General features: G+C 41.3%; 1 protein-coding gene and 1 long non-coding RNA gene across 2 annotated transcripts in view; one reads left to right on the top strand and one right to left on the bottom strand.

The window, feature by feature from the left end:
• Positions 1–3,853, top strand: part of LOC134793050 (trypsin CFT-1-like) — a 32,615-nt gene extending 28,762 nt beyond the window's left edge. Inside the window, exons 3-4 of the mRNA XM_063764591.1 lie at positions 2,369–2,624; positions 3,508–3,853. Coding sequence (XP_063620661.1) covers positions 2,369–2,624; positions 3,508–3,837 — 586 coding nt within the window. The 3' untranslated portion in view covers positions 3,838–3,853. The remainder of the gene's footprint in view (positions 1–2,368; positions 2,625–3,507) is intronic.
• Positions 2,819–13,269, bottom strand: part of LOC134793094 (uncharacterized) — a 454,735-nt gene continuing 444,284 nt past the window's right edge. Inside the window, exons 2-3 of the long non-coding RNA XR_010144494.1 lie at positions 2,968–3,057; positions 2,819–2,874 (exon numbers count right to left, since the gene is read on the bottom strand). This is a non-coding gene — a long non-coding RNA (uncharacterized LOC134793094). The remainder of the gene's footprint in view (positions 2,875–2,967; positions 3,058–13,269) is intronic.

Below are 13,269 nucleotides of genomic sequence, written 5' to 3'. Positions count from 1 at the left end.
TGATTTTCAGTGGGTACCTGACTTAAAACTAATCTACATCTAAACTAAAACTAGACGAGTGACAACACGCACTTCAACACAGATTACAAAATACAATCATACAATAAAAGAGGGAAACTACAACAAAAAAATAACTTAAATTAGACGGTAGTTTATCATTTTTTAGCAAGCTTAACGTTGCGGACTGTGAGATTATTGGGTAACGTATCATAAGCAAGCAGGCAAACAGAAAAGAGAAAATTAAGTGATTTGTTCGTTTAACAAGTATGCTCGATATTTAGATTTAAAAGTGTAAGGCGATTTCAGTGCACGGATAGGCGGCGGAATTAAATTCCAACACTTCGCGGCAGCACACCTAAAACTACCACGAAACGCAGCTGTCTGGTGAGGAGGACAGACAAGCTGAAGAAACCTTGCAGACCTAACCTCGTTGGACCTGGAGTTACGTGACCATAAAAGCTTGTTGTAGAGGTAGGATGGCATCTGTTTGTTGATAACACCGAAGAGCAAGATTGCTAAATGGAGTCTTTGACGAGTAGACATTCTTAACACACGATTTTGATTTAAATATGGCGTCACATGAGCTCGCGGCGGAATATTATAACAGAAACGCGCACAGGCATTTTGTACTCGCTGAATCAGCCGCTGCGTGCGCGACAATAAGCGCGGCCCGTACACTATATCGCCATAGTTCAGTGTTGAGAGCACCAGCGCCTCACACAGTTTAACTCTAAGCTCAACATGTAAGAATTCGCGTATTTTGTACAAGACTTTCAGCCGGTAGAAGCAGTTGCGTACTGTGTTCTGCACATGTGTTTCAAAGCGGAGTTCCCCATCCATGACGATTCCCAGATTACGCGCCTCCTGGACACGTTCCAAGGGTTCGTTGTTTATATGTACTAAGAAGTAAGATTTAGATATGTTATCAATTTGATTTTTAGACCCTAGAATAATGTATTTTGATTTTGTCGGATTTAAATGAAGTGAGTTTGAGTGTGACCAATTAAATACGCGCTCCAAATCCTCATTGAGCTTATTAATTTGACTCACGCAGTTTTTGCTGTTGCAATGAATATAAATTTGGAGATCGTCGGCATATATATGGAATTTGGAGTGCATAATTACACTAGTTAAATCACTGCAATATAAGATAAATAATAATGGGCCCAAAATGGAGCCCTGAGGCACTCCTCTAGAGACTGTGCGTATATCGGACAATCTGCTCTTACCATTAGCTCCAGGTATTTCAACTAGCTGTTTTCTATTGGTTAGATAGCTCGCAAACCATTTTACAGTACCAATATCAAAACCGTAGTACGTGAGCTTAGAAAGCAGTAATGAAATGTTAATGGTTTCAAAGGCTCTCGAGAAATCTAAGAGCGCTAATACAGGTGTCTTTCTAGCTGTGTAATATTGAACAGTCTGCTTGAGACTCAGGATGGCACTTTCAGTGGATAGGCCAGGTCGGAACCCGAATTGAGCATCATGTAAATGTATGTGCCTATCCTAAATGTCTGTCAAGCAGTCTGTCCAATATCTTAGCTATAACGTTTGCTAGTGAAATAGGCCTGTAGTTAAGCAACATAAATAAAATTTAACAAATAAAACTTAAAACTTAGGTAGGGATGTACCGACTAGTCGCTGACTATCCGGCCTCATTTGTAGTCGGCGGTTGGTCGGCGACTAGTCGGCAAAAATGGCCGATTAGTCGGCACTTTATAAGTGACAGAAAAACAAAGCAAAAAGCAATAAACAGCTAATAACAGCTTTTCACCTATTTTACCCAAATTTCTATTTAGGGTGCTTACGAAAACTTTAGTTCGAATTATTGACAGTGTGGTCGCTTTCTTATGTCCGGTTGTCGTATGAAATATACCTAGCCTTAGGTTTTTTTTAGCTTTACCACCTTTTTTGCCCTTACAATTTTTACATAGATGAATAGCGCGACGATAGGGGTAAAACGATTGTTTTTAAGTGCATTTGTACCGAACTTAGAGGAAACTAATGATCGACTAATCGGCTATCCGAGCGCCGATTATTTAGTCGGCTAGTCGGCCAAATCAATAGTCGGTACATCACTAATAAAAAGTAACTTGCGATCAGCGGACATCCGGCTAAAAACTTATCATTCCATTTTTAAGATCTACCTTCGCAGATTGGTACCATCACGCTCCGCGATTGCTGCGCCATTTAGGGTCCTAGCTAAATTGGTTGTTCATACTTATGCTATAGAATTTTTAATACGCCTAGAACCCTAAATGGCATAACAATCACGTGTGGTGACTGTAGGTACATATTCACGCAAGTGGACGCTCAATCGCTGATCGCCTTGCTTCTGTGCGGTAATGCAATCATTTTTATTGTGCAGCGGCGACCGTCCTACCGATTGGCGAGTTATCCTCGGCACGTCGCAGGCGTCAAGCGGCGGCACCGAGCACGGAGGGTCCCAGCTGATCTGGCACGCCGGGTACAGTCACAGAACCCTCGACAACGACATTGCTCTCGTCCGCCTAGCCACCCCCGCCGTATTCAACAACAGCGTGGCTCCCGTCAGCATCGCTGGTCCCAACTACAACCTCGCTGATGGCACTGTAGTTTATACCATCGGATGGGGCACTCTCTCCGTAAGTTAATATAGGCGATCTTGCATATTTTTTTCTATTCTCCGTTGCCGCTTTAGTTGCCGCTTTTCGGCTCCGTCAAACTGAAAAATAGTATACACACCCCGGCCAGTAAATAAGAGACTGGGGAAGTACCTCCACCTTACAGAAAACCGCAGACAAGTAACACTCATAGTTTTGAGTTCCTGCCGCAGCCGGTGAGTAAGGTTGCCAGAGCTCAACGAGGGTGGAGAGTGTTAGAGCTCTCGGAGCTCTTATACCTACTACTCTAAAAACGAAATCCTGCAGAAACCCGTACCCGCAAAAACCTGGACGTCAGTGGGAAAGAGCTCTTAGGGTTGGCAACGGAGTTGCAGGCGTACATAGGCTACGGAGACTGCTTACCATCAGGCGGGCCGTATGCTTGTTTACCACCGACGTGGTATTAAAACAAAGCCTTAGATTCGGCCTTGGCCGGTAATTCCATGTGACCTGACACATTTTTAACTTTACTGCCCTTGGTATGCAATGTACTATTTCAAACCACTGATGCTCGCAAATACGTCAATAGACGGTCTCAATCTTGATTAGAAAGTAATAGAGCTTAGTTGTACACCTAAGCAAACAGTTCAACATAATCAGAGGAGTTCCATCATCAGATCAGATCCAAAAATATTATGGGATCACCTTGGAGGTAACTTCTTACAAAGATAAAAAGAATTACTCAAATCCGATTTGCTACGTATTTGAGGCACGAGGCCTCTCGGACCGCGAGGCCGTAGGCGGTCACCCACGTCACTCAAGCCTAGCGCCGCCTAACTTTCGAATCGAGCCATAATCGTAGTCTTATTCCAATTCCACCTCTGCTTGATTTATTATGTTGGATTAAACTATTAACTTTTCGCAGAGCGGCGGCAGCGCCCCTGAGCAGCTCCAGCACGTAGACATCAACGTCATCAACATGGACTTCTGCAAAGAAAGATACGCGTACCTGAAGAGTCAGCCCGGTTTCTCAAGCTGGCCCGATGTAACTGACAACATGCTGTGCGCCGGTATCCAGAACGTCGGCGGCAAGGACGCCTGCCAGGGCGACTCCGGCGGTCCTCTCGTCCACAAAGGCGCCACCGACGTCCTCATCGGTGCCGTGTCCTGGGGCTACGGGTGCGCCCACCAGGACTACCCCGGTGTCAACGCTCGCGTCAGCAGATACACCGACTGGGTCGTCGCCAACGCTTAAAAACGTAATACGAACAATAAAAACCCTTTATTTATAATAATGAAACGTAGTTTTACTTTTAAGTACATTTATCCTTATCTGCCAATGAGACAGCTGTGTACCTATCTAATAAAACCGGACCCAATCCTAAATATAAAGTAGAGTCCAACGAAAGCGTTTCATACACCTTACTTAATTCAGTAACTGACGACAAGGACGCACCTATACCTACGCCACACATACACACACACGGTACGGTTAGACACGGTAGACATATCTGTATCTCACTTCTGCGTGTTGCTGCGTCCCTGTCGTCAGTTGCTGAATTAAGTAATAAGGTGTGTGCTCTTAACCTTTGGTATGCTTAGGAGCAGATCTGCTCCATATATATTCAACTTAAACATGTATTCATTATGATTGCAATATAAATGTCAAATTTTTGACATGACAAGTGATAAAAACGCGACTATTATGATACCGCTGCAGAATTAGCTTGATCCGAATGTACTCATTTATACAGGGTCTCCAAAATGTTAACCCGTGGCCCACGGCCGAAGATTGTTTCCTTTTCGCGGGTTGGATTGTATAGAATCTGGCTCTTTTTGCTGGCCGGCTTGGCCGTAGTTTGGAAACTCAAGACCCAAATTATGACTTTTTAATTTTATCTTCCATTTAAACAGTTTAAAAATTAAACCAGTATCCGACTTTCAACTTAATCGGTCCAGTTGTTTCTGAGAAAAGCTGTGACAGACGGACATACAGACAGACGGATAGATACACGAGTAAGTAATATCAGACCGTCTGTCTTATAAGAATAAGCAGCAAGGGTTCCGTTTTTAGGGTTCCGTACCCAAAGGGTAAAACGGGACCCTCCGCTGTCTGTCCGTCCGTCCGTCCGTCTGTCACCAGGCTGTATCTCGTGATCTGTGATAGCTAGACAGCTGAAATTTTCACAGATGTATTTCTGTTGCCGCTATAACAACAAATACTAAAAACAGAATAAAATAAAGATTTAAGTGGGGCTCCCATACATCAAACGTGATTTTTGACCGAAGTTAAGCAACGTCGGGCGGGGTCAGTACTTGGATGGGTGACCGTTTTTATAGATAATGGTACGGAACCCAATCCTTCGTGTGCGAGTCCGACTCGCACTTGGCCGGTTTTTCCTTTTGAGGTACCTATTGGTACTCTAAAAATGAGAAACATCACTTGGAAAATGCAGATATTGATACCGAAAAGTGCAGGTAATAGGTAATAGTTATTTGTTTTAGACGGGGGCAAAGTTGTTGTTCAACCGTTCGTGCTAATATTGATACCCGAGCAAAAGAAAGATTCCAAAATTGGAATCTTGAGCGTTGCGAGGGTTTCGAAGCACGAGGGTTAAACAAAATTTGCCCCCGAGTGACACAAAAAATTTTTCACCACTCCAACCCGAAGCAAATACCTATTAAATGTAAAATATCAAACAAAATCAAATCCAAAAGAATGTTATTAAATATTTATCATCCAAAATCACGGAAGAAAGAACGAGCGCGCCGCGCTCTTCCAAAAATAATAAAAGTCATTTAAAAGTCAATTCTACCATTTCTACCAGCAAACATAAGAAAACAACTCAAAATTTGCATTTGATTACAATGATTACTTTGCCTCACATGTGAATAAAACGCAACTTTGCTATCAGTTTTTGCAGTGCAAAGTAAGCCTTTCCGAGCTGGTGTGGTGAAAAAATATTTTCGACACATCATTTTCTATAGAAAGCATCACGTGATCACCGAGGCTGGGAAGTGCCTACATATCTTTGTATAGGTAGAAAGTGTCAGACGCCTCGACTCCGACCCGGACCATTCTAGCGTAAATGAAATATTGGGGATAAAAAAGGATAAGATATCTTGACTTAGATACCTTAAGAGTCACGCGAACCCGAAAGTTACGTTGCTAAAAATCATTGACGTATATCTGAGGACTGGCCTTACACGCAATAAGAATGGGGCATGAATGGAGACAGTATAGCGGTGTGACACCGCTACAACGTGTTTGGTTGATACTTAAGTTCGCATCACGCGCGCGATTGGTCTCAACTAGTTGCGTTATGGCTCCTCTACACGAATGGCCAACGCCGGCCAATCCAAGGGACGCATTTATGCATTAGAGGGAGCAAGTGATATTGCTATCTCAGTCTACCGCAGGGCTGCGTCCCTTGGATTGGACGGCGTTGGCCATTCGTGTAGAGGAGCCATTAGACTGCACGATTGGCTCGAATTCGTGAGTGACACCGCTGAACCGTAAGGCCCGTCCTCTTATATACGTCAATGCTAAAAATAGTTCCTAAATATGGGTACACTACATAATTCCGAAATATTTTATGCCGAATTTTAGAATATCGAATTTTATTATTCCGATTTTTAAATGCTCGACCCATCAAAATTCCGATTGTCGTAATTACCGAACGATGAAAATCACGAAGTTCACCCACTTTTCTAGTAGCAGTTGGTTTCTGTAAAGGTCGCAGTTCTAACTTAACCTAACCCACTTTTCTAGTAGCAGTTGGTTTCTGTAAAGGTCGCAGTTCTAACCTAACCTAACCCACTTTTCTAGTAGCAGTTGGTTTCTGTGAAGGTCACAGTTCTAACCTAACCTAACCCACTTTTCTAGTAGCAGTTGGTTTCTGTAAAGTTCGCAGTTCTAACCTAACCTTACCCACTTTTCTAGTAGCAGTTGGTTTCTGTAAAGGTCGCAGTTCTAACTTAACCTAACCCACTTTTCTAGAAGCAGTTGGTTTCTGTAAAGGTCGCAGTTCTAACCTAACCTAACCCACTTTTCTAGTAGCAGTTGGCTTCTGTGAAGGTCGCAGTTCTAACCTAATCTAACCCACTTTTCTAGTAGCAGTTGGTTTCTGTGAAGGTCGCAGTTCTAACCTAACCTAACCCACTTTTCTAGTAGCAGTTGGTTTCTGTAAAGGTCACAGTTCTAACCTAACGAATTTTAGAATATCGAATTTTATTATTCCGATTTTTAAATGCTCGACCCATCAAAATTCCGATTGTCGTAATTACCGAACGATGAAAATCACGAAGTTTTATATTTCCCAATAGCAAAACCGACGATTATTTTAAATTCCGAAAAACATAATTCCGAATATAACAATTCCTATAGTGAGAAACACCGAATTTAACATTTACGATTTTTGAAATCACGAATTCCGAATTGTCATTATTCCGAATTTTTGACTTCCGATTTGACTTGATTCCTATTTTAAATATGCCAATTTTTTTAATTCCGAATAACGAATTTCCGAATTTGTTGGTCACAGTTTTAACCTAACCTACACCTACTTTTCTAGTAGCAGTTGGTTTCTGTAAAGGTCGCAGTTCTAACTTAACCTAACCCACTTTTCTAGTAGCAGTTGGTTTCTGTAAAGGTCGCAGTTCTAACCTAACCTAACCCACTTTTCTAGTAGCAGTTGGTTTCTGTGAAGGTCGCAGTTCTAACCTAACCTAACCCACTTTTCTAGTAGCAGTTGGTTTCTGTAAAGGTCGTAGTTCTAACGTAACCTAACCTACTTTTCTAGTAGCAGTTGGCTTCTGTGAAGGTCGCAGTTCTAACCTAACCTAACCCACTTTTCTAGTAGCAGTTGGTTTCTGTAAAGGTCACAGTTCTAACCTAACCTAACCCACTTTTCTAGTAGCAGTTGGTTTCTGTAAAGATCGCAGTTCTAACCTAACCTAACCCATTTTTCTAGTAGCAGTTAGTTTCTGAGAAGGTCGCAGTTCTAACCTAACTTAACCCACTTTTCTAGTAGCAGTTGGTTTCTGTAAAGGTCGCAGTTCTAACCTAACCCACTTTTCTAGTAGCAGTTGGCTTCTGTGAAGGTCGCAGTTCTAACCTAACCTAACCCACTTTTCTAGCAACAGTTGGTTCTGTAAAGGTCGCAGTTCTAACCTAACCTAGCCCACTTTTCTAGTAGCAACTGACTTCTGTGAAGGTCGCAGTTTTAACCTAACCTAACCCACTTTTCTAGCAACAGTTGGTTTTGTAAAGGTCGCAGTTCTAACCTAACCTAACCCACTTTTCTAGTAACAGTTGGCTTCTATAAAGGTTGCAGTTCTAACCGAACCCACTTTTTAGTAGCAGTTGGTTTCTGTAAAGGTAGCAGTTCTAGCATGTCCAAATGATTGCATTTTTTTGCAGATAAATTTTAAAATTAAACAGCTGACCATTTAATTATTTCCCTTTTGAAAATCACTAATTTCATTATTCCGAGTTTACAAAAGATCGAATTTCTGAATACCGAATTATTTTATTTCCGATCGGTCAATGATTTTTCGGAATAGACAAATTCGGAAAAATATTTTTCGGATCTTTTTTAAATCGGAACTTTAAGCTTTCGTTCTTAAGACAATCGGATTTTAAGTATTCGGAAATAGCGCAGTCGTGATTTTCTTCTTTCGTGGTTTTCAAAGTCGTAATTTCGATATTTCGGACGTATAAAAAATCGTGATTATGAAAGTCGGAAGTCGGAAAAACATATTTCGGAATATTTGGGTGCTCCCCCTAAATATACCTAATAATTTATTTGTATTACAATTTCTAATTACTTTACTACCACACATAGTATATGTTATTGAATATTCAAGTCAAATTTCATGGTATTTCAGAATGTAATTTTAAAATCAGAGCGTAATTTCGATTGCATGGCGGTGGCTTATTAGGTTCGTGTGTCTCTTAAACACCAGTAAGTATCTATATCTTAAGCGCAGTAATTAGCACATATAAAATTTTAAGCTGATTAATATTTGATAAGAGGTGCATTTGAGTATATAAATAGAAATTACTTTTTACCTCATGCCATTGCCAATAGCAGGTACCTATCCAACTAGAGCCATGCGTGTTTTGGTCCTCTTCGCCCTTTTGGGCCTGGGCGCAGGTAAGCTGTCGAATTTATAATACCTATTGAATTTGTCCATCTGTCCAATTTAGGTACCTACCTATTTAGAACCATTTTATTTCGTTACCTCACTTTAATACCATTGTGTAACCAGCAGACATCGTAAATTTTATAGCATTTTTGGTGCAGCGGGGTGGTGTTAACGGAATTGGTATAGATAATTCCAACTGAAGTGGTAAATTAAGGTTAATATTAAAGTAATTAACGCTTATTAATCATTGGGGTTGAAATTGTTTATACTAATTCCGAAAATTGGCTCTCCGCTGCACCGAAAATGCTATAAAATTTACGATGTCTGGCTAACCAGCTATAAAATACCCAGTCAGTACCTAATCGGCTAGCCGGTAACCAAATGAAAGGTGTATTTTTTTTAACTAGTTTTTAACTTACTTTCGAATAGATTATGTCAGCATTTACCAAAGTATGGGTGTGGGTCGCGAGCGAATATTGAGTGGACCCTGAAAAGTGAAACTAGGTACTAGGGCATCTGAGCGATTATAATAGTACATTGTAGGAGAGGACGGAAAACCGCTAAGTGATGGACGAGTGACTTTGAGGGCCGACACGTTAGTGGAGGCCCTCAAATAATACGAGTCCATCTTTAGCGTTTCCGGCCGAGGCATTACATAGTGCTTTTCACGAATACTGCGAGGAAATAAATAATAAAATAAATAAATATTGGGGACATCTTACACAGATCAACCTAGCCCCAAACTAAGCAAAGCTTGTACTATGGGTGCTAGGCGAAGATATACATACTTATATAGATAAATACATACTTATATACATAGAAAACACCCATGACTCAGGAACAAATATTAGTGTTCATCACACAAATAAATGCCCTTACTGGGATTCGAACCCAGGACCATCGGCTTCGCAATAAATAAGAAAACATTTGCATAACTATAAGTACTAGCCCGCGATTTCTCTGGTAGCAAATTACTAGCCACTGCCTGTGCTGTCTCTTGAATTTCGATAGGCGTCAGCGTAAGAATATCATTTTCTTCACTAGAAGAACTCATTTTTATAGCAAGCGTAGATACTTACGTGTTTCTTGTATTTTTTAGTCAAACACAATTTACACTATCCAATTCAGTGAGTATTTTCCGATCCCGCCTTTTTTACTTTTTTTATCACTTTTAAGAGGCGTTTTTCTGTTGTTTGCTTCAAACCGACTCTAAACTTAGAAGCGTTTTTGCTAAAAAACCACAAACAGCTACAAAAGTACCTTAAAAACGCCTTAAGCGTGAATCGAATGAACTGACTGAATGAATGAATGGTCATTTCTTTTTTTTTTAACAAGAAATTGGTCCTATAAATAACCTAATTTTATTTTTGAAGGAAAAAGTTACGCCAAAAAAGACCTTTTATTGATTTTTATGTTTTAAATGATAAGCCCCCTCCAGACTATGCGCGTGAATCGCGGGCGAAGCGGCGAACACGAGTGTGGAGTCGATTTCGCTGTCTGCGAAAATCGACTACACACTCGCGTTCGCAGCTTCGCGCCGCGATTCGCGTACGAGTGTGGAGGAGGCTTTACTCATTGCTGTAGCGAACCGTCACCAATGACAGATGATGATAACAATGAAACATTGTAGTAGTGGTGGTTCAGGTGCTACAGCTATTGCCTACTTTCCAGCTTGGTTTTAGACCATCTATTGCCACATTTCCGAACAGTGGCGTGAAAATAATATTTAATGCCCCCGTTTTAAAGGTGGCCACTGACGAGCCTTCCAACAGTCCAAATAGCGTGGCTGCAATCCAAAATCGGCCCGTGAATGTCAAAAACGTACAATGTTTAATATTAGGATGCCGTCCATTTAGATGAATCCATTGTAACGGCATCCATTTGGAAGGCTCGTCAGTGGCCTGCTTAAGACGGCCAAGAGGTGGGTGGGTCCTGAATTTGGCAGTTTTTGTTAGGTCGGAATGGGAGTTTTTAAAAGTTAGGTAGGTACGGTCAGCCAAGAAAGTGGTCTACCACTTTTCGACTCTATCATCTGAGAGTACAGTCATCAAATGGACAATGACAGACAAAGTGGTCAAACATATCGGAACACATCCATTACTATGGTGTCAAAGTTGTGTTACGAGTTTTGGTCACTTTGGCCGTCACTACTTATTTGATGCTGACTGTACTATTTTGAATGGTTTACCTGCTCGTATTTTAAAATCTGTACCTTTTTCTTTGCCCACGGTAATGAAAATATGGTAAGTACCCATGGTAAGTACTTAATGTTAAGGACTCTTAGAATCCGTTAAGCTAACTGCACCGACTTTGAGAAAACTAAGTATTGTATTAGTGTCATTAATTAATAACGTCATATTTTCATAGAAATAACGATGACTTGATGACACTCCACACTTTGTCATTGCAAGTCTGTGCAGAGTTAAGTGGCCCACTGATTACCTAGTACCTTAAGGCCTCATTCCCTCGAGCGCTTTTACAACGCGCGTTAAAAAGCGCTTGAATCTGTCAGCACTCTAAATTCGATTTAACGACCAAGGCTTAAAGTCGAAAATCCAACAACGCTTGATAAAAAGCGCCACCGCCGTCGTGTGAATAAATCACAGACCAACACCTATAGACCGAGCTTATAGGACGACTCGCGGCCACCGCCCGTATGGTGTATAGGTCAAATATAAGATTGTTCGCGCGCCGCTCCGATCAGTTGCGCCCAAGGTTACGACCTGTTAGCAGTGTGCACGAGTCTAAGAAAATAAATCGTAAACTATTGAATTCATTGGGAAATCATGGGATATTGCAGCGTAAAATGGTCTGGCAAGTCATCTAAGACATCTACTTACGAAACAGATGGAATAACATCCCACAGGAAAGTCAAATTCATTATTTCATTGAATAATGTTTCTTGTCCGCGGGGTTCATTTTATACTGGTCGTAAGCAGAGGCGAAGTATGTCCGTCCCTTTTCGTCAACTTGAAAATGCAATGCGCTATCCCTTACCCTTTCGACTAGTGATGTGACGATGATGGTTTTTCAGTTACGGAAACTTCGTGCTTCGTCATACCGTATTGTACCATTTTAGACATAATATATACGTAATATGTTGTGTAAATTTTTTAGAATTCTCTAGGCCAGCGGAGCAGTTAGGCCGCATGTCACGAGATGGACCTGATGTTGAACTTCAAAGAAGTGCGAGGGCACTCGGTGTTGGTTTGTGATAGACATATGTTGTATGGGTTTTTTAGAATCCTCTAGGTGAGCAGTTAGGTCTCATGTCACGAGATGGACCTGATGATGAACTCCAAAGAAGTGCGAGGGAACTCGGTGTTGGTTTGTGATAGACATATGTTGTATGGGTTTCTTAGAATCCTCTAGGTGAGCAGTTAGGTCTCATGTCACGAGATGGACCTGATGATGAACTCCAAAGAAGTGCGAGGGAACTCGGTGTTGGTTTGTGATAGACATATGTTGTATGGGTTTTTTAGAATCCTCTAGGTGAGCAGTTAGGCCGCATGTCACGAGATGGACCTGATGATGAACTTCAAAGAAGTGCGAGGGAACTCGGTGTTGGTTTGTGATAGACCTATGTTGTATGGGTTTTTTAGAATCCTCTAGGTGAGCAGTTAGGTCTCATGTCACGAGATGGACCTGATGATGAACTCCAAAGAAGTGCGAGGGATCTCGGTGTTGGTATGTCTTAGACATATGTTGTATGGGTTTTAAAAGTTAGGTAGGTACGGTCAGCCAAGAAAGTGGTCTACCACTTTTCGACTCTATCATCTGAGAGTACAGTCATCAAATGGACAATGACAGACAAAGTGGTCAAACATATCGGAACACATCCATTACTATGGTGTCAAAGTTGTGTTACGAGTTTTGGTCACTTTGGCCGTCACTACTTATTTGATGCTGACTGTACTATTTTGAATGGTTTACCTGCTCGTATTTTAAAATCTGTACCTTTTTCTTTGCCCACGGTAATGAAAATATGGTAAGTACCCATGGTAAGTACTTAATGTTAAGGACTCTTAGAATCCGTTAAGCTAACTGCACCGACTTTGAGAAAACTAAGTATTGTATTAGTGTCATTAATTAATAACGTCATATTTTCATAGAAATAACGATGACTTGATGACACTCCACACTTTGTCATTGCAAGTCTGTGCAGAGTTAAGTGGCCCACTGATTACCTAGTACCTTAAGGCCTCATTCCCTCGAGCGCTTTTACAACGCGCGTTAAAAAGCGCTTGAATCTGTCAGCACTCTAAATTCGATTTAACGACCAAGGCTTAAAGTCGAAAATCCAACAACGCTTGATAAAAAGCGCCACCGCCGTCGTGTGAATAAATCACAGACCAACACCTATAGACCGAGCTTATAGGACGACTCGCGGCCACCGCCCGTATGGTGTATAGGTCAAATATAAGATTGTTCGCGCGCCGCTCCGATCAGTTGCGCCCAAGGTTACGACCTGTTAGCAGTGTGCACGAGTCTAAGAAAATAAATCGTAAACTATTGAATTCATTGGGAAATCATGGGA

Source organism: Cydia splendana, chromosome 1 (genome assembly GCF_910591565.1).
Source record: "Cydia splendana chromosome 1, ilCydSple1.2, whole genome shotgun sequence".
Lineage (NCBI taxonomy): Eukaryota > Metazoa > Arthropoda > Insecta > Lepidoptera > Tortricidae > Cydia > Cydia splendana.
The sequence above is the reverse complement of the archived record's forward strand: the minus strand, read 5'-3'. Positions and strand labels throughout refer to the sequence as shown.